Source organism: Pelodiscus sinensis, chromosome 13, assembly GCF_049634645.1.
Source record: "Pelodiscus sinensis isolate JC-2024 chromosome 13, ASM4963464v1, whole genome shotgun sequence".
Taxonomy (NCBI): domain Eukaryota; kingdom Metazoa; phylum Chordata; order Testudines; family Trionychidae; genus Pelodiscus; species Pelodiscus sinensis.
Window position 1 is genome coordinate 35,345,991 of NC_134723.1, and position 24,560 is coordinate 35,370,550.

A 24,560-nucleotide genomic window follows, 5' to 3' on the forward strand; every position below is an offset into this window, starting at 1 on the left:
CTGCGTTGTCCAACAGTAAAATTTCCCAAGGGGTCAGATCACCGGGACTTCACCTTGTACAAGAGCCATCCTGGGATCAGTGCAGAGGTGAATGGTCTTGCTTGGTGATGGCAGTCTGCTTACACAGGGTGGCGGGCTTCCCCCTTGAATGCACCTGTACCACTCTAGGGGTCTCCCCTGCCAACCCACAAGTTCCTGCTAGGGAAAAGCTCTCAGATGACTGGGGATATGACAGGCACACCCCTAACTTGGAATGTATATGAACAATCACTAAAAAGTGTTCAGTTGTTAAAATTACACTACAGAAAAGGGAATATAGAAACATACAGAATTACTCAGCTATTATATGCTAGTTAAGGAACATGTTCTAAATCAGGCATTTGACGCGTTAACTGGGTACTAGATGTACTTTTAAAAGAGGTACAGAGTGCCAAGTTAATTGTAAGCCAGTGGTTCTCAAAACTGTTGGGACACTCCACTGGCCAGGAATCATGGCTAATGGAGGTGGGGCAACAGGCACAGCTCAGCCCTTAGGAGCTGCACCAGATGGGCATGCCAACAGCCAACCCACATCCCCCTACCTCCCTCTCAAACCACACCTGCATACCAGACCCTCATTTTGGTCCCGTCAGAGCCCCCCCTCCAATCTACTTGCTACAGAATCCTTGAAGTTAATCCAGCCCTGGAAGTAAACTCTGAGCCTTGGTACCTTCCCTCCACGCACACCCCCTCCCACTCCTCTGGAGGTGGAACCTGAGGGCAACAAGTCCAATCATTCCCCTCCATTTGTGTGTACCCCACAATTCATGAAGAGGGGGTGGCTTCAAAGGGTTACAGTATTATAAGCAACTATTGTCACTTCCCACCAGAAATCAGCATCCCAAGCAAAAACTAGATTTTGTTCATTATTTCAGTGCACCTTTAATAGACAAAAATACCAAAGTCTACAACCCATACAAAATATGGTGAGCAGAACCTAAAATGTTATAGCCACTTACTGAAAATTGTGTAGATTTAAGCTTAGCGCACCAGTTTTTGATATTTACACTAATTTGTCTTGCCACAGCCTAGATGATAGTTAAGCTTCTTGCATGCACACCACCTAAATCAACGGTGGGGAGGGAAAGAGAAAGGAGCTGCATCTTTATTATTTAGATATTGAGTACCAGGGGACAGACATGTTGGCATTTGGGCATACAGGACAAACTCTTAAGTAGGTATTTTGCTTAATATAGCCAGTCCCCTTCCAATACTCTGGTCATCTAAAGAAGCAGGTTGTGCCCATGGAAGTTCATGATATCATCTACATATTTTGTTAGTCTTTAAGGTGGTACTAGACTATTTGTTGTTTAAGTCCCCTTTACGCTAGCCCTGCAACTGAACATAACACTACACTTGTTTCTACAGTACCCAATTATAAAACAGTGGGAGGTTCACTGTCTGCCCTGTTTTTTGTATGTGACGTACTAAAACATCTTTATTTGAAGCTATCCTTTGTCTGGATAGTTAGGTCAAGGACAGAAACGGTTTCAGTAACCATATCTGTAAGGGAAGCTACGCTTCAGTTTAAACCACGTTGCATCTCTCACAGTCAATTTAAAGTTTATTTTCATTAAAGAAAATGCATGAAGATGAGGCATTCCATATAGGGTTATTGATACTTAAACTGAATTTCACTACCACCATATATTGGCAAAATAAGCAATAAACATGCATAAGAGTACAAATGCAGTAGACTCAGCTTAAGATACCATAGAACAACATGAGAGACTCCAACTGGAAGAGACCTTGAGAGGTCACCAAGTGCAGTCCCCTGCAACTCAAAGCTGGACCAAAACTATTCTAGACAATTCCTGATAGGTATTTATCTAACCTGCTCTTGAATATCTCCAATGATTGAGATTACACAACTCTCCCAAGGCAATTTATTCCACTGTTTAACCAGCCTGACAGGTAGTTTTTCCTTTATATCCAACCTAAACCTCCCTTGCTGCAATTTAAGTCCATTGCTTCTTAGCTTATCAGGAGCAGAGAATAAATTTCTCTCCCTCCTTTTAATATTACTTCTTGTACTTAATTACCTTTCTCTTAGAAAGATCACATTTGGAAATCATTTATGGAAGATGCTAGTTGGAACAAGAGCACCAATAATTCCAGGAATCGATTTGGACATGCCCCAGAATTCCCCTACACTTAAGTTCACTAATATTACCTCTGACCCAAAAAGGGGAAAAAAACTTGCAATAAAAAAAATCACTAGATAGGACAAATGCAATTAAATGGTGGTCATAGCTCCCTACAAAACTAGCACCATTACTCATAGATCAGACTGTGCTATGCAGTATTAAAGTATTCTCTGTTATGGCTCCTACCCCTGAAAAAATATTTAAAGGTTAGAAAACTAAGTTACCTATGCAGTATACCCTGAAACAATTAATGTGTTCTTGTATTTGCAAAAGCTTCACGGGGTAGTTGAGTTAGTTTTTTTCCAGTTACAGACTAATGGTCTAGCAACACCTTAAAGGCTAACAAAACATGGAGATGGTAACATGAGCTTCTGATTGTACCCACAAAAGCTCACGATAACATCTTCATGTTATGTTAGCTTTTAAGGTGCTGCTAGACCATTTGTTTTCTGTTTGCAAGGTATTTACACTCTTCCCCCCCCCCCCCCATGAGTAGGCAGCTGCTTTACTTAAGTGACTTGCTCCCGCTAAGCTGAAAACAGCAGTTTCTGAAAACTGTTCATTAATACCAAGCCTATAGTAGTTTAACAAAAGTTCCTTTAATTAAACTGCTGTTGTGTGGTCACACTATGCAACTTGATTCAGTTAAGTGCACCCACACTAGCACCTCTTGCAATGACAGTGCAGGACATTATAGATAATTATCCCACTACGCAACTGGTCACAACTTAGTGTTTGCAATGTCTCACAGGCCAAATACATCATCATGATGTAAAATGTCTTAATCCCACTGTTCCATGGGCATCCTAACTAGGCTGCCAGCTCCTTTTCAATTGCAGTGCATATGGGAGTGCGATGAGCAAGTGTGTTGGCATGCTGTCTTGAAATTCACAGATATTGGAACCAGCCAGTATTGAGGCAGGGGACATCCTCCCCCCCACCCAACATCTCCTGCCTTCCTCCCTGGCTCTGCACAGCACAGCAGTTTCTTACAAACATGTCCAGCCTCTACATTCCTAGTGCAGGAGACAGCAGCATTTGATTTGCTCTTGGCTGCCAGAGCTCAGTTCAGTTCCAGAGCTTTGAAAGGGGGAGGGACACATGCCTGCAGAGCAGCAAAATTCCATGAGCACTGGAGAGAGAGTGGGCGATGGCAACATAACAAATGCATTGACACTGTTACTTTAACTGTGCCTCCAAAATTGAAGAGTTTTGTCACTAAGTGGCAAGCAGTGTACCCTCCTTTACTGTTTTAAGTCTCTGTAGACCATTATAGAAATCAGACAATAGCTACTTTATGTACTCTTCTCATCTGTAAAGAAGATACTCTATAGAGTAAGTATTACCATTACCTCCAACAATAGCTCTAAATGGTAATTAATAGCTTTTTCTTTATCAAAGCTAATATTAATATCTGCACAGACTGGATGCTGGCCCAGACCACTTTTAAAGGTGACTAAAATTTGTCACTAATTAAAAGTTGCACTAGTTCTCTTCGACTTCCCAATAAGCATCTATTGTTCCACAGCTATCTTCCAGTCACTCACTCTGTAACTGAAAAGAGAAAAAAAATGTGTTAGTACATTTTGCATTGCAAAACAGGTAACAGTTTTAGTTCTCAGGGAGAAGAAGCTAAGACACTGAGATCTACGCTACTACTTCAAGAAGCTGAATGTTTTTCACCCTAACAAAAGCCACTTAGGCTATGTCTATACTGGGAAGCTTTGGCAACAAGTGCCGAAAGTGAAAACCTTTTTCTGCCTCCCATTCTTGACATTTCATGGCCACACTGCTAGTAGATAGAGCAAAGCAATGTAGGTAAGTATTTCACAATGCAGTGTTGTGGGAATGTAGAGCTGAGCCCTACACTTCTTGGGATTCTCCCACAGCATTCTCAGCTGCTGGGAGCAGCATTGTGAGTAGTTCTGTGCTGAGGAAAATCAAAGCAGCATGGTAGTCTCTTCAGCCTTACCCCAAAGCAGCAGTCTGCCTGCTGCTGTGTTTAAGCAGGGCACAAAGGGAGCATTCCAATTATTTGCTCTTTGTTTGTTCCCCAAATGGAACAACTCACCCAGTTGTCAAATATTTTCCAGAGCTTTCAAAGGGGAGGAGTGCATGTCTGAAGGACAGCAGAGATCACGGAACAGCCGAGCACAGCCATCAGGGCAGGCATTGTGGGATGCTGGTGGAAGCCAGTTTTCTGGACCAAACGCACAACCACCCCCCCCCAAAGTCCTGACAATAACGAGGGGAAGTTGTTTGTCCCCCAAAACAGGGTGCATTGTAGTGTGTACGCTGTTGCCAAAAAACCTGCCTTTTGGTGACAAAAGTGCCAGTGTAGATAAGGCCTTAGTCGAAACATTTGAGTGTGACCCAAGACATCTGTACTGTTCTTGCACTAATTATCCCTGGTATGTACAATGTAAGTAACACCAGCAATTCTGGGACAACTATGACTACAAGAAGTGATGAAGTATCAGCTAGATCAAGACACTAGAAGACAATTGTTTCAAGTAGAGTAACTAACAGTAAGGCAACAATTCGTTGACAAGGGTTTCCTCCATTAGCACAGACCATTCTTGGAGTAAAGAATAAGGAAAATAAAGGTGTACGTGTAAATTGTGTTTATTAAATCTACCGTGGATTATAGGATACCTCAAAAATGCAACACCTAATTACAACTGGTCCAGTACACACTAGATGACAATTCTAGATATACATGGAACCAAGGAGCAGCTACATTCTTCTAGAGACAGTAGAATTTCTCATTGCAGTGACTGAATTTTATCAGGGTATGACAATAAGATATAGAATTGTCTATTAAGCCATATTGTATCTAAATTACATGAAAGCTCAAGCAGTCGAAGCTCCAGCACTTACCTGGGTCTTTACTCATGATAGGGAAATTTATGTTTTTTTAAAAAATGTCAGACTTTGGCTTTTTGTAATCTGAGTTTCACCTTCCTTAGACCCTAAAAGGAATAAGCTTACCATCACAACTGTCCAGTCTCCTTACTGATGCAAGTGGGAAAGGATTCAGCAAGGGAAGATGGCTGGCTTCTTACTGCCAGAAAGAGTAGTGAGCTTATAGGGAAGATCCTGTACTACGCTGGCCGAGGTTTATAAGCTTTCCTAACAGTGCATCAAACTATTTGCCCACGAGGCCTAGAATTACCACCGACACTGACTACAGATACAGTGAAAAAAAATGGAGCAGCAGTTGAGCACTTTTGCAGAATCTAGAAATCTACTCCAACCTAATTAGACAGTTGCATTAATAGCCACGAATGCTAGAAACCAGTCTTCCCATTTGACACTGTCAAGACTGAGCCCAGGGCTCAGTTAATTCTGTGCTACACCTTCCATGAGATATTTCAGAGCACTCAACATTTACCTGCCTGAGGTTCGTAACTTTTATAGGTAAAGAAACCAAGGCAGAGATTGAATGATTTGTACAATGTCCCAGATACGTAGCCAATCTGGTAGTAACATTGGGTCTCCCAGTTCCCAGATAAGGCAGGATGGGGCTATGGCCTGACTACAGCTAGTGGTGGCATAGAGCAATGGTTCTCAACCAGGGGGCAGGCAGAGGTCTTCCAGAAGGTAAATAAACGCATCTAGATATGTCTGATTTTAAAGGGTACTTGAAATCACTAGTTAAGAGTACAAACTAACATCTTTCAGATTTTAGTGTTGAGCAGAGTAAACAGTGCAAAATGTATATTCAAATTTCTTTATAGTTGAGAAAGCAAGCAATTTTCCATTAACATTTTGACACAAGCATTTTTATGTCTAACTTTGTACGCAAATAGTTTAAGTGAAGTGAAACTTCAGTTATGCAAGACTCCTAGTCCGAAAGTATCTCTAAACCAGTGGTTCTTAATATTAATACTTATCTCAAACAGACCTATAATTCAGAGTGCCCCATTTAACTAATTGAAAGATTTCCAATACCCACAGACACAAACAAAAGCTCTCCCGTAGGGGAGCAGGCAAGAGGCACAGGTGGATGTGAGTGGTGCAAGTGCCGCTGAAGGACTCCATTCCACAGCTGGAGAAAAGTGGGGGTATAAAGAGGAAACCACCATTTTTCTCCAGCTGCTGCTCCTCTGGCCAACACTCAATGCCTCCTGGAGAACAGGGAGCTGAATGTAGCCTGTAGGGGAAAAAAGGGCAACTTGGGGATGGCCATAAGTCCCCTTCAGAATCTCTACCTCCCTCCTTCACATCCTCTAATTAAAACTGCCTTTCCTCAAGCACCAGCATTCAAAGTTAAATAAAAGCTATGTCTACCATTTTTTATTACAAAGATACAGTATTTCAAGCTATATTGTGGGTTAATAGGCTTGTGGGCTAGCCTAGGAATCTATGGGAAAACATTCAGAGTTCCAAACTTTTGGAACACAACCCAATTTTAAGTTGTGGACTTCCTGTACTTTTCTAGAGTAAAACAGTGCTCTAAATTAACAGTGCACTATAGAGTAAGAGTTGTTTTGATACAAGGAAGAAAATATTAATTTCAAACCAAGTTCACACCCACCACAGTAACCAAGTCATACTGATGTACACAACATGCTCCACCCTTGTCAGCTAAAAACCCCTTCAAAACACATTACTAAAATGAATACTTAAAGTCACATGCACAAGACTGTACCAGGCTTCCCTAATTGTTTTTAAAACGCAAACAAACCAATGTTTTAACCCAGGTTCGGTTTTAGAAGATCCCAGTCATCCTTGTCACTTCAGACTATGGAAGTATTCTGCTCAAACATCCCAGACATTTTGATTTCAAGCATAAAACAGGCATAGTTTAACAAAAGAGATTTAGAGTAAGCATGGAAAAAGGATGAAATTTCTGCTGCTATTATATAGTTTACCTTTTCTCTACTGATACAGCTGCTGTCACTTATCCCTGCAGACATGTTAGAACTGTACCCTTGAACCATCATGTCTTCTGAAGGTAATCAACCTGCAACAATTAAGACAAATATAACAGAGCTAGGAAAGAATAAAAAAGTGATTATCCAACCTATAACTGCCCCGGTCACAGAGAAGTCACAAGCTTGGGTTTGCAGATTTAATGTGTTCAAGTTGTACTACTTCTCTTTACGTGGTGGAAGGTTCACTGGCTTGGAATGGACTGGAATGGCTTAGTGAAAGGTTGCATGGCTTATGGATTCTCATTCCTTTCCAATGGTGCACTGCCATGTTAAATCCATAAGATGAACGACAAATTTATTTTTGAGGACTAGAGTAGTAACAAGGTATTTTTAGTTGGAGGTCTTCAAGTCTACTATATTCAAGAGCATCTTTTGAACTTCATGGCTTTACCTGAGACATTAACTCACCACAGGTTCTGCCACTTGTACTAGAAATTCCCCATATAATGCAGTTTCACAAAACTAATATAAAGTCAGGCATCCAACTAAATGTCAAGTTTGCAATGGCTTGCTTGAAAGTGCCCAATATCCGAGCTGATACATTTGGCAATCTAAGCCAATTCCCGATTTCATCAGGATATTAATATTTGATAGAAACATAGTATATGCAGCTTGTTTTAAGCGTCTTCAATGAAACATACTGGGCACAGAATTCCCCCTCCCAACCGTACTTTGCAACACATTTTTGTCTACAATGAGCTGCATTCTTAATCTCTTTAGTTTCAAAATTGATGCCATACATGCTTTATATCCAAGAAGAAATGTTGAATTTGGAAGACTTCTAATGCTTTTCAGCATTGCTTTTCCATAAGATATTGTTTTAAATACAGAAAGCACTTCCATTGCCATGACGTACAGCATGTCTTACTGTACTAAGAGGAAGGTAATTTGATTCAATTTTGACAGACTGAAAAACTAGTTTGCTTTGCTTACCCATCTTTGCTGTTTCACAGGCATTTGATGCTTTAAATCTGTTGTAGAATGCTGAAAGATTCACTTGTTATTATGAAGTCATAAGTCTTTGAGAAGTTGGAGAGAAAGACTTCTTTGCTTATCTTATTTTCTCCATTTGCCTTTGGAATCAAAGATGTTCCTTTAAAAGTGAGACACTACAGAGTTGCAAAAATTTGAAACAGTAAGAGTAAGCATCGTTTTGTAGCTTCTTTGATGGAACTGCTCAAACCTTTTATTTACAGTATTCTGTAGTTGATTTATTACATGTAAATGGTTTATTTGGGGGGAGAGGTTCTTGCAAATTCCCAGCAAAACAGTAGGAAGGCAAAGTATGGTCAGGTCAGCATTATCCATTTGCTGTTTCTGGTTTAGTAACTCAATGGAATCCTGATTTTCTTTACACAAGGATCTGAAGAAATTTTGTACTGGGAATATTGTGTGATTTCAGAATCAAGAGTAAACTGAAATTTTAGTGTGGCACACTCCCACCACCCTCCACACCACAAGTAATTAATTGTTTAGAATGAGCATTTGAATGTGTAGAACGATCCATCTCCATTTTAGATGGCTAGATGTTGTGTGGAAGATCTTAGAACCGCTTGTTCCATTCATGAGGAAAATCAGATGGGAAGTGTGGCATTTCAGAGAAATGTTTACTTTGAAAGTTACAACACTAAGTACACAGCTCAACTTTTATACATTTAACATCTGCTTTTTGAAAGAAATGTTAACAAATTTGAAATGAAATAAAACAATGGTTTAACTTTTCCTCACAAAAGCATAAAAGTCATGGAGGGGAAAACTTAACAGGCAACAATAAAAAAGGTAAGAACAACTTTTCCTTTTAGTAGTCCTCTGGTAGTAAAGATAGAACAACTTCCACTTTTCACTTGATTTGTGAGAAGTAATCTGTCTTGGTCCAAAAGTTTATGATTGTTTTTCAATATCTGCTTCTGCCTCCACCCCTATCAGATCGGCTTCCTCCACGGCCACCACCTCTGGGTGCTCCGCGGCTTGAACTGCTGTATGAATCGCGAGGAGGAGGGTAACCCCTTTCCATGGAAGGGGGAAGACCTCTGTCTTGTCTTCCAACACGATCACGACCACTTGAGTAGACGTCACTTCTGCTGCTTGAATAACTTTCTCGACTTCCATAGCCATCTCGTGTACTGCCGTAATCATCATAGCGACTGCTTCCACCATAAGATGGCGGGGGCCCTCGTGCAGGTGGAGCACTACGTGAGTTACCTGCAGGGTCAATGGTCAGGTAATATGGCAACACTTTAAGTTATATATAACAATTTAAATCTGAATTTACAGAATTGCTGCACTAAAGTTTACTGTTACTGTTTTGTATGAATTGATGTTCTTAATATAATCTGCCATGTTGGAACATTTATAGTGGGGGCTCTGTATCAGGCAGCGAACGAATTTTAAGGATGTTTGAAAGGACTGAAGACGGTGTTTATTTCAAGCAGGATCTTTTGGGGGAATATTCCAGAAAAGCTTGTTATTTTCCAGTGATAGTTGCAATTCTGAACTGTAGACTTTGCTTCGTTAGGTTACGGTAATCTTTTGACCATCTTGTTAAATAAACTAATAATTGCATTCTCACTTTCACTGTGAGGAGAAAACTGAGCGTGACATTCCCCCATAAATGCAAACAACCTAGTAAATCAGGATTAGGAAGCCTCTTCAAACTCTGCTACAAGAGCCTCAAAATGGGTCCTTACCGTAACTCTCATATGAATCTCTGTAAGAGCCTCCGCTGGGGTGGTCTGAATAGTCTCTATCGCGTCCACCACCATAGCCATCACGATCACTATAAGAAGAAAAACTGCTAAAACTTACTACAAATCAGTGTTGACTGCAAATGAAGTTGAGAAAAATGCAATGCTAGGTACCTGTATCCTCTAGAAGGGTACTCATCACGAGAGCTGGAATGACCATAGTCACGGTATGCATAATCTCTTGGAGGCGGCGCATAATCTCTTGTATCCCTGGAACTTGGATAATCTCTACTTGAATAACTAGAAAAAAGCAATGTAGTTATTTATGAAGACTCATACAATCAGAGCTGGAAGGGACCTTTCAGAGGCTATCTAGTCCAGTCCCCTGCCCTCAGAGCAGAATCAAGCACCATCTAGTCATGTGGTGTCCAACCAGTTCTGAAACAGCCAAATAGCACCATGTGGCTAGCAAGCCGGACACCAGGGATCTAGACCAGTGTCCCTCAACCAGTGGTATGAGTACCCTTAGGGATACTGAGAAGTCTGGGAGGGCCAGGGGGTACACAACTGAAACTTGGAGAAAACTGAATTTAAGTTTTAGAGCACTGTATTATTTTTGTATTTTACACCCAAAAATTGTCGCCCACTCAGCTACGATTAAGTTGTTTAAACAAGTGTGTTACAATGGTAGGGAAAAAAGTGTGTCTAAAACTGTAGGCATTTGGGGTATTTTTTTTTTTTTAAAGAGGTACTTTATAAAAACACTGATCTAGACCATCATTGACAGGGATCATATTTTCTGGACCTTCAAACATTTGTCAGCACATAGCTGTGGGCCATGTGACATCCTTACAGTCATGCAGGTAGTCTAGGAGGCACCATACTGGTAAATAGCTTGAAAATCATCATCGCAGAATAATATTTGCATTTTTGGGGGCAAGTGTTCTATGGCTGACTCATTTAGTTTGTGACCCATTATAATCACCAGATCCCTTTCCACAATACTCCTTCCTAGGCCATCCTTTCTAATTTGTTCCACCTTAACTAGAATATTTTCCATGTCACCTTACTGAATTTCATCCTGCTCCAGTTTATCCAGATTTTGAAAGCACTTGCAGCAACCCTTCTCAGCTTGCCATCATCCACAAGCTCGGTAAGTGCACTCTATGTTATTATCTAAATCGATTAAGTTGTTCAAACAGAACCTGATAACATACCAATTATCTCCAGGACCACACTCCATGCCTTTCCAGTTTGAATGTGAACACTGAATTAATCTCCAGGAATCTTGTATCAACCAGTAGCTTTAGCCAAGTTGCAACCAAGTCCAATAAAACTATTTGTTTGACATGATTTGTTCTCCACAAATCCATGCTGTTACTTAGAAGATTATGTAAAAAGGTATTTGCTCAATTTTCTTTCCTGGTACAGAAGCTAAACAGACTAGTCTGTAATTCCATGTTGTCCTATTTCCTTCTTTATAATGGGCACTAGATTTGCTCTTTTCCGGATGTCTGGAAAGTTTCCCCCATCTTCCATTAGGTGCCAACATCTTAACCTCGCAGTTAGCTTCTTAAGAGTTCTAGACTATTAGATCAGGCCTTGGTGATGAAGATATCAAACTTCCCTCTTTCAGCCTCTGATTCTACTTCATTTTCACCGGTATTCAATGTTAGACATCTCTCTACTTAGCCTTGAAACAAACATTATTCAGCACTTCTACCATTTCCACATTTTATTCCCTTTCATCACCACTGAGTAATGGTGTATTAGGTCTTCCTATTGCTTCTATTATATTTGTAGAATGGTTTTCTTTTTATATTTTGTCTAGCTACTTTCATCTCATTTTGTGCATTGGCCTTCCTAATTTTGTCCCTACCTACTTGTGTTTATATTCATCCTTTTACAAAAGGAAGAAACTAGGTCAAATTGCAAACTCAGTTTTGGATCACTGAAGACTGCCTGGTAGTCAAAACAAAACACAGGACTATATAACACTTTAAAGACTAACAAGATGGTTTATTAGGTGATGAGCTTTCGTGGGGCAGATCCACTTCCTCAGATCAAACAGTGGAAGAAAATTGTCACAACCATATATACCAAAGGATACAATTAAAAAAAATGAACACATATGAAAAGGACCCCCATCCCCCTTCTGTTCTGAAATTTGATTTGTCCCTTTCATACGTGTTCATTTTTTTAAAATTGCATCCTTTGGTATATATGGTTGTGACAATTTTCTTCCACTGTTTGATCTGAGGAAGTGGATCTGGCCCACGAAAGCTCATCACCTAATAAACCATCTTGTTAGGTCCTGTTTTTTCATCTCAGCTACACCAGACTAACACGGCTACCCTTCTGGTTAAGTCAAGGCAATCTCTTATAAATTCTTTCATATGCAGTGGTAAAGACTGTACACTTTATAAAGTCTCCCTGAAAAACTACTCACGGTTATTCCTTTAGACTTTCTTCCCATGCGATCTTACCAACTGCCTGAATTTGCAAAAGTCTACTTCTTGAAATCTATTATTTTGTGCTGTTCTATTCTTTAGAATCATCAATACTACCATTTCATGATTACTTTCCATCTAAACTACCTGTCACTTTCAAATTCTCAGCCAGCTTCTCACAAGTGAGTATAATTGTTTGTAGACAATATTAGACCCAGATAATACTATAACATCATTTTTACCTGTCTTTTGTACTGTAACCATCATCTCTTGGCGACATGTAGACATCTCTACGTGATGGCATAGGCTCTCTCCGTGGAGGACCACCATAACTGTCCCGTCCACGTGATACAGGAGCTTTAAAAAGAATACAACTCAGGTAAACCAACTGTTTAAAAATGAAGAAAGCATGAAGAACAGCTGCTGCAGAAGTTGCTGCTCAATGAAAAATTGTATTAACAGCATAGTTGAGAGTTATTTAAAAGATCAGTGCTACACTGTTTCACAGTTTTGCTAGTGAAACTAAGCAACAGCGTCAGAGGAACATCTTTACAAGTTACAGGTCTGAAAGTTTTGCTGAAACAAGTAGACAATAGCTATACAAGCACAAAACAATGGTGTTTGATTTGAAGTGATTATTGATTTATTACAGGCATGCATAAATCCAACCTCCCTATTCTAGACAGCCAAAAACAAACACATTGAACAGTTCCTCACCTCTCCCTCCCATTCCACTACTGCTACGCACTGGTCCTGAAGGTGCAGATCTTTTAGGTGGAGGTCCACCACTTCGTGGAGGTGGGCCTCGTTTCATTGGAAGGGGTCCCCGAGAAGAACCTACAAAGGTAAAGAGTAAATTAACCATTCATTTATGCGAAGAACTAGATAAGCATTTTTTAATTGTTGCTGCTGTTTCAATGGCTAAAACTTGAGATGCTTAAATAGTGGCAAATCAATACCGCCAAGCCATAGCAGAAGTCTGTAGGAGGAATTTACAGACAAGCAGAGAAGAACTGCAAGGCTGCTTGCTACCAGATATAAATCCAGAATATATGGTCAAAGCCTAGATAACACACACAAGTTCACTGTTCCTTGTTTCCTATTTGGAAACAAAGCAACTTAAAAGCAGACTTGAAGATGCCCTATCCTTTGAGATTGTGCAGGACTACAAAACAAAAATCCTTGAATATTTAAGGGAAACTGGTTTCTAGTTGTTTCTTGCATGTGTAGCTTAAGCTTGAATAATAGAAAGAGTCCTTTAAGAAAGCAGTTTTTTTTATTAGAGTTAACATCCAGACACACTAAAAAACCTTGCATCCCTAGTGTTTTCTACAAAGGGTAATAAAATATTGTTGCAGAATCTCTCCAAGAAGCTATGGCTCTATACAGTGCCATATTAAATAAGCAATGCTCAAAGTCTACCAGGATCCCTTTCTTGCCAGAAAAATAAGCTTGATTCTCAAAGGATCAATTCCCGAAGTGAATAGCTATTGCTTATTAAGTATAGTCTAAGTAATAAGACTAGAGTGCAAGTTTTCATCTTTCTAAACTGCAACATGACTTTCAAACCAGGACACTGGAAAGCTTCCCTTCCTCACTTGTAAGAATTTTTCAGTTTTAGCCCAAAGTCAAGTAAAAATGTTATATCTAGAAGGGAATTCTCACAAAAGGTTTAAGTCTAACTGCCTAGCCAATAATTGAGCTCAACTGCAGAATGCACATTTTGACCCATTTTTAATTTCAACACAAGGAATACTTTACTCAGTGGCTTACTTTCACCTTCCAAATGGGATTGCCTTGCATGGTATCTGAGTTTACCATATGTAAATACATACCCAAATGACTCCCTCTTGAAGGTGGTCCTCTTGCTCCACTTCCACCTCTTCCACCTCTAAGGCCCCTAGGAGGACCTCTGCTTCTTGGAGGTGGGGGAGGCCCACGTCTACCACCACTTTCAAAGGAGGGCTTGGTTGCTTGTTCCACTTTAATTGCTTTCCCATCTAGTGACTAAAAAGAAAAGCTGTTTTACTCAGTGACCATAATTATGCTTCTAGTCCTTAAACTGGGCTAGATCATCTGACCCAATCTTATGTTGGGCTTCACTGTTACTGGGCTCTTACAATTCACTCAGAAGTTTACAGGAAGGGCCTTTCCTCCTGTGGCACTTACCAGAAAATCTACAGCAACTTCAGAAATAAGACCTCTGGCATTTGTGGTGTTTAACTAGAGTGCCCATGTGCACGCAAGTGTGTGGAGCTGAAGCTCCTCCCCCTCACCTCAGATTTGTACTAAGCCCACATGCTGTTCCTCTGCTCTTGCTCCCTGACAGGGGCAGGAAAAGTATACAGCTCACAAGACCCCTGCCCTCACGAACCAGAGCAAGGAATGCAGCAAACTGTGCATTCACTCTCCCCTTGCTTACTGATGAAGCCATGTCCTTGTATGACAAGCAGTGTCCCCATATGAATCTCTGGGGGGAGGGAGAGAGCTCCAGAGGTGTGCTGCTAGCTAGAGATGTAAACCACTAGTTGACTATCCAACAAGCATATGCTTATTGGATAATTGACTAGTGACTCAACTAGTCACTTTCTCCCTCCCTTGCTGCCTCTATCAGGGAGGCAGTGGGGGGGGGGGGAGGGGGGGAGAGGGGGAGAGGGGGGGGAGGAAGAGGAGAGCAGGAGCCAGTGCTGAAGGGAGCTGGCTTAAAAGCCAGCATCCCCTAGCTCTGTCTCCGTGTGTGAGGACAGAAACCAGGGGCGAGGGGGAGAAGCATAGTAGGGAACTGAGATTCTGGCTACATTTCAAAAGCAGGGAACATGGGCCAGCAGGGGACTGCTTGAGGTCCCCCCCTCCCCCTCCAGGCACCGTACTCCCTGCCGAGGCACTGCTCCTGTGAAATGGAGCTGATAGGACTCTTGCTACATTTCAAAGGCGGTGGTGCCCTTAACTAGTCGAATAGTTGATGGTGCAAACTAATTTAAAGATAGCATGAAAACTAAAGGCAGTTTCAGAATTAACAATGAACTGATTTAGGCAGTTCCACGAGGGTTAGTTTAATTTAAAGGAGAGCTTATTCTAGAGCATGACTCTAAAGCAATGAGTGCCTTCTGTGGCCACAATACAAGCTCAATATATTCCACATGTTTACAGTTGTTTTATTACTAGCCTGTTATATGCTGGATGACTCTTCTATTCCAAAACTTGTGTTAAGAGTCCTTAAGGTTTGAGCCTAATCAAGATTGTGTGCTCTGAAAAAAATTCACCAAGGACAAACATTGCTAAAGAAATCTTAAAAAAGTGAGTTCAGTTCTCCACTTCTGCAGTTAATGACTATGAAGCCACACACTAAGAGCACTCTGCAGCCTGTAGATAGGACATTTTTAACAAATGCCTTCATTTTAAAATCTTTATTTCCCTTTCTCTTCCTGTAAAACCCCAATCCTCCTTTAACTGTTTAGTGCTGTATCAATGACTTCACTAACATCTTTGCCCTTACTGGGCCAAAGACAGCCTTATGAACACAGCACGTTTAATATTTTGATGTCTTAACTCCCTTGGGGCTGTGCTCATCTTACAAGTTTGCACAGTGCCAAGAGTGGGAATGTGGTCTCTAGATACTCTGCAACAAATACAGATGCTTAAAGCCATGGTTATAAAAGCCATATAGATGCTGGCCCAACAAAACTAGCTGCAGGTGTATTTCTCCAGAGCAGCTGGGAACGGCCAATCAGTATAACTGTATCAAGATTGGCTGGGGAGGTTCTAATTGAGGATTAGAGAATTACCCTTGACAACTGTAAAGATTTCCAAGGAACTGTACGAAGGTGCTATTAATGCCTAAAACCTTCAGATAACACCATGCTAACTAAAGCATAAAGTATCAGTGGATTAACTCGTGCATTGGCAGGCATTTAATAGACATGCCCTTCCTCTCATACTGCTCATTGATAACAGCTTCTCTAGTCTGACCTGAATTAGCCAAGACAGGAAGGGACGCAAAAACTGTATTTCCTCTTTCATTACTAACAAAGTAAAGGTTCATGGTTTTTTGGAGAGAGCAACTAGGAATAAATACTTCTTTGCTTGCTATCGTAACAGGATAGGATGACAGCCTTGACACTTCTTGTATAGGGTTCTCAATTGGAGCAGGGAAACTATTTTTAAGTTCACCTCATGGTCCTCAGTGACTTTACACAGAGCATGTCTTCCCAATTGTTACATTCCTCTCTTTCAGACCAAGCTGCATGCATCTACAATAGTAGGTAGATGGGCCTATTGGCCCACTGATGAGATATTAAGATAAGTTTGTTTTATTTTACTGAAGGCTAACTAAGTCACATATATTTGGACTGTATAGCATTGCCAAGCATTGATGCAAGGTTCCTGGTGGCCCCCATACTTAAACATAAGAATGCAGGAATGGAAATACCCTTGAAAGATCATGTTAATTATAGTCTCAGGAAACTACACTGTGTGCGCATCCATATTAAGATCATTTGGCAAATGCCTTCATTAGCAGAGCAGCTTTGGATAGTAGAACCTTGCTTTACCGTCTATGTGGAAGCAAAGGTACTTTATGAGCTACTCTAGCTGCAGTGTAGAAGTACATACTTTGAACCCATTTCAACCCATTTCAGAGGTAAAATAAAAACTCGTGGTACTAAACAATTTGCAATCTGATGGAAGCAGCACAGGATGAAACAAGTCTGATATGGACCCAAGGAGCAGCTCAAACACAAGTAATTGTGTGATCATTTCTCTCCACAAGTTTGAGAATCATCCACCAACAAAAGACAAAGCATTTATTTTCCAGGCAGCTATCAAATTGGAGACTAACTTGATGCAACAGGCAGAATAACTAGATCAATATGGAGTGTTAGAAGATGCTATGTGGAAGACATGGACTTGATAGAAAGAACCTAAACACCGTACAACTTCAATGCTTCCTTTGGCAAGGAAGGGTCCCATCAATAACCTATTAAAAACCTTGTTTAATTTTTTCTATAGATTTGTCTGTTTTGTTATGTTCCAACAATCCCACAGCTGGTGTAAGCTGCTATTCCATACATAGAAAGCTTCTGCTGCTTTTCCACTTCAGGAAACCTTGGAACTGAAGAGGCTCCTTTAGGGGAACAAAAGTAAAGCACTAAAGATGGAAAGCACTGGCTCCTGGGAGGTTTGTCCTATAGAAAGCCTGGAGAAATGATGTCTTTTCTGACCTCTGGTGTAAAGGAATAGCATTACAAAGCACCAGTATAGGGATATATTCCATGGTATCCAAACTTAAAAAAATCTAGAGAAATAAAAGGTTTAATTAAAGGTTTTTAATTTAAGGGCCTTCAACCTATGCACCTGCAGTTTACCACAGGAAAAGGAAGGCTACTGAACACTTATGACCACCCTTCACAACACAACTGCCATTGAAAGGGTTCTCATAACTCAATAGTCACTGTTTTAGTTCTAAGTATGGACAATCTTACACTAACCAGCCAGTCATAAAACAGGATTTTCAGGTCTCTCCTCCACATGCTATTCCCTTTCTATCTGTCTTCTCCTCCCCCTCCTGCCTCTCACTCGGGGGACAGCGGAGCCCAAACGGTCGCTTGCGCCACTTGCTCCTGCACAGTGGCCTGGCTGAGCAATGCAAAAGTCAGCTGAGCGCCACTGCGGGAAGCGATGTTCCCAGCCAGGGGGTGGAGCCTGGAGCCACTGTCACACCACACATCAGCACCCTGCCCCCCTTTGCCTCCCACCGTGGTGCTCAGCTGACTTCTGCGCTGCTCAGCCGGGCCGCCGCGCAGAAGTCAGCTGAGCACCACAGCAGGAGACGAAGGCGAGAGCAAAGGAGGGTGGGGCGGTGATGTACATGGCCAGGCTCCACTCCCTAGCCTTGTATGTCACCACCCAGCCCCCCTGCCCCTCCCGCCATGGCGCTTGACTGACTTCTGCACCGCTCAGCCGGGTCACCGTTGGGGAGCCCAAATGGCCACTTGCTCCCCCGTGGAGGGCCGGCTGAGCGGTGCAGAGGTCAGCAGAGCATCACAGCTAGAGGCGAAGGACGTGACTGAGGCAACAGCGCCGCCCAGAGGCAACAGCCAGCATTTCAGCATTACAGAGTCACAGACATTCGCCTACTATATATGATAATGCACAAGAACAAAAATAAGAACAAACAGTAATTTGTTTTAAGAGGGGTTTTAGAAGAAGCTCAAGCTGTTGGAGACTGCACATTTCCCAAGGATCAAATACTCTCAAACAGTCACTTATCTCCAGTGCCTTCAAGACAGAAGCATAAGTTATTCCAAACCATCACGGTTTAAACTGTATTTAAGATGACTTTACAATCGTGCGACATAATTCAGAATTACAATAACCTAAATGTGTGAGGTAAAATTCTAATGGAATAGCACATTTGAATAATTATTTACAAATAAGAGATTAAGAAGAGTTTATATGTGATATGATTGTGAACTTTGCATCAGAAAGATTGCTCATCTCTGAGCAGACAGCACAAGTTAAGCATAAGCACCAAGAACATACATCCAAACAGTGGGGAAAGTTTTGCTATAGTTAGCTTTGACTTGGTTTGATTTTGACTGAAGCAATATAAAGGCAAGGAAGGATTAAGAACGCTTTGCTGAAATTAAATCTCTACATACTACAGACCCATTGAAATTAGTGAGTTAAAAACAGAGTAACCACGTAACAGCTGAAAATCTCAGCAGTTACATGGTTACCCGCAGTGTGGTTTCTGAAGTATAATGCTTTCTACTGCAGAGCCTGTAGCAAAGCCTTTGCCCCGGAAGCAAAGCTGGCAGCCCTTGCCGGCCCGGCTCCTGGAGAAGATGCTTTGATGAGTGTAATCAACACAATTAAGCAATAAGCGTATCAATTAATTGTTAGTTGTTTACACTCAAACGTTCCTAACTGAAACACTGCAAAATATAATGGTTAATCATACTTTAAGATATGTTTTTAAGTGTGCTGCGGCTCAGAGGGTTGAATATAATCTAAATATTGAAGAGTGCCAAGTGACAACTAAAGAATGCTCACATCTACTATGGGTGCTAGTGTTTAACCGATGCTAGCATTTAACCAATGCTTATTGGTTAATGGTACAGTAATTCCTCATTTAACATGCTAGATGCGTTTCTGAAAGTGTCTGTGCTAAGCGAAAAATGCTATGCAAAAAGTCAATTTTCCCATTAAAAATAATGGAAAAGGTGGGGGTTGCATTTCAGGTGGTGGTGGCAAAGCCAATTTTTTCTTGTTGACATTGAGGACCCAGCACCATTAGATATCTAGCAACACAAGTCACCAGAGTTTGTTAAAGCACGAAGATAAACACGAGTGGAGGAGCGCTGTGACGTGTATTCATCCGCTTATGGGTATTACCGCTGTTTTCACCAACATATACCTTTGCATGAAGTACTCCGCCACTCAATTATTTTCAAGTTTTCAGAGACAGTCATGTTATTTGAAAAACATTACCTAAAGAAATCGTGCTCTTACAAAAATGGGTTAAGTGGGCAAGTGTTAAATGAGTAATTACTGTATTGGTTAAACTCTGCCTCCTTGGCCAGCAGGAGTTCTTAGCCCCAATCTCATGGATCTGCAGTATAGAGCTTAGCTTTATACCACAGAGCCCACAGTGCATATAACTGCTAGTATCTTTAGCAGTTACTGTACTTAATCATTTGTAATGTCCCTATCTTCTATCCTGCTACAGAACAGGAAAAGCCTTCATTGATACATCAGCTGCACCACCAATGTGCCATCCATTTAGAGAGGATGCCACTCTAGGAAAAAGCAAATTCAGTCCTCCTATGCAGCTGGTTCAGAGCAAGAGCAATAAAAGGAAGGCTGTGATGCTGGTCAGCAACAGCAGACATTACCCACAAGGAAGGCAACTGCAAATAAGCTTTGCAATACCACCCTGGGCCTACTTACAGGTCAAAAACAAGGTATCCCCAGTTCTGCTGTTACCTTTGAATGAAGTAAAAAGGCTAGAGTACAGTTATGTTATCTGCTTATCAGTTTAAATGAAGCAACTGTTCCTAGTTAAAAATGACAGATTTGAGAAAGGTTGGTTACTGAAACTAGGATAAAAGAAGTTGGCTTGCCCAGCTATATAATTAGATAGTATCGATCTGATACCTAACTGAAATTTAGATGTTATTTAATTTCCTCTAGAGAAGGAACTAGAATATTAAAAGACTTAGTAATTCTCACCTCAATGCCAAACACAAAAGAAAGTGTTTTTCTTTAACTTCATGTTTATCTAAATAAGTAGAGATTTATCCCACGGAGACTCCCATCTTTCCAAATTATGAAATGAAAGATCTATATCAATTCAGTACTGTTCTTGCTGTTTATTATCAAATGCAGACTTTAAGGTCTTAATACCACATAAGATGCCCCATAACACAAGGACCAGGAGCAGAGTGGATCTGATTTAAATCAGTAGTCAGGAACACTGAATGGAATCATTTTTTCTACATAAAAGTGCATTCTTGTAGGCTGTTATAACTTTAATACAGTCTCCTCTACTCAGACACACTGTTCTCTTCTAAAAATGAAACCACTATACATTTTTAAACTGGATTTATTTTGAATACTTCTCCGATTCATTTTACAGCTATAAAAACCATGGAATTTTTTTTGATATTTCATTTATCAAAGGTAATTGAAGCAGATGTTTACCACTCAGTGACTACATAAATTATCTCCGATTCAATTTGAGAAACTTTAAATATTGGCTTCTCATTAAATTTTTTGAAACTGCACTTTTTAAAGGTAAGGAATTGACTCTGCACACAAATTTGCGAGGGTAACAGGGTTGAGGTCTGTTATTTTTCCCCTCTATATTCATTTATAAACATTTTTGCTGTTAAACATTAGCTCTGAGGACACAAATCCAGTTTCAGAATGCAAAGTAAGCAAAAATGTTTAGCCTAGGCATCTTCTAGACTGTGTTCATAAATCCCATGGCATACATAAAAAGATTAACCCAAATAATCTATACAGAAACCTCTGGAACCCCATAAGATTGGGTCTCTAGTTCATGATCAATTGGAACTCATTTACAAAGCAAATATTAATTAGAATTTATAATAGTGTTCCATGACAAGATTTTGCACTATGCAACTCCCCCCCCCCCCCCCCCAAAAAAAAAGCATTTTTCATCTCATCCAGTGTAGGAGGTAATTTTAACTATTTAAAAACAAAAACCCATTTTAAACAATCATTGGTTTTTATCCACCCTGACCAGAGATCACCAAATTAAATATTTAACAGGTTTAAGTCAAAAGGAAATATTTCACACAATACTCAAGACAACCTGTGGAATTCCTTGCCAGAGGATGGTGTGAAGAGTCCAAGACTAACGGGTTCAAAAAAAGCTAGATAAATTCATGAAGGATAGGTCCATCAATGGCTATAAAAGTCTGTATGGGCATGATGTCCTTAGCCTCTGTCAGAACCGGGGGAATGGGACCAATCACTTGTTACTTCTTTTGCTCATTCCCTCTTCTAGCCATGGCCAGTACCAGGTGCCTCAGACAGGATGCTGAGCTATACAGACTTTTGGTCTGACCCAGCATGGCAATTCTTATATTCTGAATACAAATCTATGTAGTTATGTATAAAATACTACTATTAAACTCAAAAGTAGCAACAGAACAAGCATGATTCTTCAAAGATCATACCTTTCCATTCATATCTCTGGCAGCATCTTTTGCATCTGCTGGGCTCTCAAAAGTGACAAAAGCAAATCCTCTGGACTTGTTGGTTTCTCGATCCTTCATCAAGAGAACTACAAATAGAAACCTAAATGTTACTCCACTTTTCATAAGTCCAACAGCATAATCTACCCCTTACAGTGGCCTGCTCAGAACTTCTTAGAGGACAATGAAAGCAATATCACTTCAGCTGATCAACGCCTTAAGATTCATCACAGCACAACTTTTGAGTTAGTATCCAGTTAAAGTTTCACTTTTTACCTTCCACAATGCGCCCATATTTGCCAAATACAGCCTCGAGAGCTTTCTCATTTGTCTCTGTATTCAGTCCACCAATGAACAGTTTCCCAGGACGATCTGCTTCAACCATTTTGATTCTATTAGGACCTGTTAAACAGAAGTTCCATTACTGATATGTGATGGCATTAAGATTTGAGAAGAAACTGTCTCTCTTCTATAAGGAGTCATTGAAATATTCTCTCAAATTCACATCATCTCCCCCTCCCAACTTCTCTATCCCCACCACATATGAACAATTTGGCCTAACCTGGTCAGTTAGAAACTTGGTAAGAAACTGACAAAGACTTCAAAAGTTTCAGGACATAACCCTGTTAGCTGTGCACCCAAAAGCTCATGACACCATGTACATTGTTTGTTAGGTGTTTACATGCATGAATAAGCCGTATGAACACAGAATATCAATTTTAAGACAGTATCAAAATTATAAATATTAGAATGCCAATAGAGGACTATATAATTTGACTCCTTTAGAACAGTGGTGTCCAACACACTAGCCACATGTGGCTAATTCGTTCAACTGGTAGCCACTGCTTCAGAACTGGACACCAGGGATCTAGAAAGACGAACATGCTACAAAATACAGTGCCAGGGATGCCTGATTTTTTTTTTCTGACCAGGCGTTCATAATCCCTGCTTTTACCCACACGAAATAGGACTGGTGGTTTATGGACCGAAGCAGTGACTCTCAAATCCTAAGGAACCAGAGTAAAATTCTCCCCCCAGAAGGAAGGAAGCAGGGCCCTGCAGCTGCATTTAGAAGGGCGCAAAACCCCCCTCCAGAGTAAATCGCTTCTGAGCCGGGCAGTCCGCTCATTCCCAGACTCGGCTCAAACCTCACTGGGACGTTGCTGAAGAGCTGGTCGTCCAAGCCGCCCCAGGGGCCAACTGTAGCGCACGGGCCTCAGTCGCTACTCAGGGCGGGCCTCTCATCCGAAGGCGGGAAAACCAGAGCGCCCCCCCCCCCCTCATACCGAAGGATCGGCAGCCCCCGTGCGGCCCTCTCTGTGCAGCGCGGAGCCGGGCCAAGCGCTGCGGCCGGGGAGTGGAGCGCGCGCGGGCTCCGCAGCCAGCCACAAAGGCAGAGGCGAAGGCGCTGGACAAGACGCGGGAAAGGGGGGGGGGGGCGGGGAAACGAGCGTTAGACCCCCCCCCCCGCCTCGCGACGCTACCACAAAATGGCGGCCACGTGCGGCGGGGATAATCTCCCCGAGGTCGCTTCAGCAGCCGAACGGGGAATTACCGGGCCACGTGTTGTCTGCCCGCCATCAAGCCACCCCAAGGACAACCAAGAGCCTCCCCACCCCGCACGCACTCACCGCGCGGCCCGGCCGGCGGGACCCGAAAAGGGCCTTGCACCTAAAATGGCGGCCAGCGCGCCTCACGCAGAGGGACACCCCACCCACCCCCCTTCCCACGCGCACCCCACGAATCCGCAGGCCGGGCGCGGCGCGAACCTGCACCCAGAGCCCGGCCTCACCGCTGCGGCGCGGGAGGAAGTTTTAACTCCCCGAGAGACTCGCGGGACCGGACCCCCTCCTTCCCTATCTCTTCGGGGGTCCTCTCTCCTGCTTCCGGGGCCTGCTCGCCATTCCCGCCTACCCCAGCCGGCACTCACCGCCCCTCCGACTCCCGTCCTCGCAGACCGAGCTGCAACTGCGCAATGAGAGCGAACAAAGACGCTGCAGGCCTTTATATACGTGACGTCACCGCTTGGCAGGCGGCTGCGAGACCCGGATGCAGCGTGCCCCGGCGCAGCGGGGACAGATTTGTAAGGGGCGAGGGGCCCGGGACATGGTAGTTTCAGGGGGGCCACCAGCGTTCTGCTTTGTGGGGCGCGACTGCCTGTAGAGATGCTGAAGCCCGGGGTGCAGCACCCCCGGCTTGGAGTGGTTTCCTTCAGCTACAGGGTTTGCAAGTGGTTCAAATCTAGCAGCAGCCCCTAATACATTGTCCCACCACCTCTGCGGGGGGGAAAGGGCCTGGAGCCAGCCTGGTGCTGCTCTGGGTCTCACTGCAGATTCAGCCTTGCCTGCAATGAAAAATTAGATGGGCCCAGCCTCCAGGCAGGCAGGGTTCATGGATTCTTTGGGCCTCTTCTGGAGATGGATTACCCACAGGGATGGAAAAAAAACCTCTTCTGAGGAGGTGGGGACCTCCAGCACCACAGTCCGGGAGCCAGAGCTGTGCAGCCATGTGTCTAGTGCAAATACCTGGACCTGATGCAAAGCTACACCCAGTTTTTATGTTGCTGCCTAGTCCC

General features: G+C 42.1%; 1 protein-coding gene and 1 non-coding gene across 7 annotated transcripts; both read right to left on the bottom strand.

Moving 5' to 3' along the window:
- Positions 1-892: 892 nt before the first annotated feature.
- On the bottom strand, positions 893-24,033 carry RBMX (RNA binding motif protein X-linked). Of its 6 annotated transcripts, none has more exons than XM_075941050.1 (9): positions 22,262-22,387; positions 21,968-22,074; positions 14,096-14,267; positions 12,978-13,097; positions 12,503-12,617; positions 9,985-10,110; positions 9,814-9,902; positions 7,064-7,155; positions 893-3,740 (listed from the first exon to the last, which is right to left on the bottom strand). In XM_075941050.1, the coding sequence occupies exons 1-8, from the start codon at positions 22,368-22,370 to the stop codon at positions 7,151-7,153; spliced, it is 843 nt and encodes a 280-aa protein (XP_075797165.1). In that variant the 5' UTR covers positions 22,371-22,387; the 3' UTR covers positions 893-3,740; positions 7,064-7,150. The 6 variants fall into 6 exon arrangements, with proteins under 6 accessions (XP_075797165.1, XP_075797163.1, XP_075797164.1 ...); XM_075941048.1 differs by having other exon boundaries at positions 9,814-9,917; XM_006115444.3 differs by lacking the exons at positions 893-3,740; positions 7,064-7,155 and adding exons at positions 8,715-9,328; positions 23,916-24,033 and having other exon boundaries at positions 9,814-9,917.
- On the bottom strand, positions 22,146-22,219 carry LOC112544538 (small nucleolar RNA SNORD61). Its single transcript, XR_003087877.1, has one exon. It is a non-coding gene; the product is annotated as a small nucleolar RNA SNORD61 (small nucleolar RNA).
- Positions 24,034-24,560: the final 527 nt, after the last annotated feature.

Coding starts and splice junctions, on each gene's coding strand:
- RBMX (XM_006115444.3), bottom strand. CDS start 22,370: ATGGTTGAAGCAGATCGTCCTGGGAAACTGTTCATTGGTGGACTGAAT. Junction 13,098..14,095: donor TTCAAGAGGGAGTCATTTGG/GTATGTATTTAC, acceptor TTACCTTTGTAG/GTTCTTCTCGGGGACCCCTT. Junction 9,918..9,984: donor TACCCTTCTAGAGGATACAG/GTACCTAGCATT, acceptor AAGTTTTAGCAG/TTTTTCTTCTTATAGTGATC.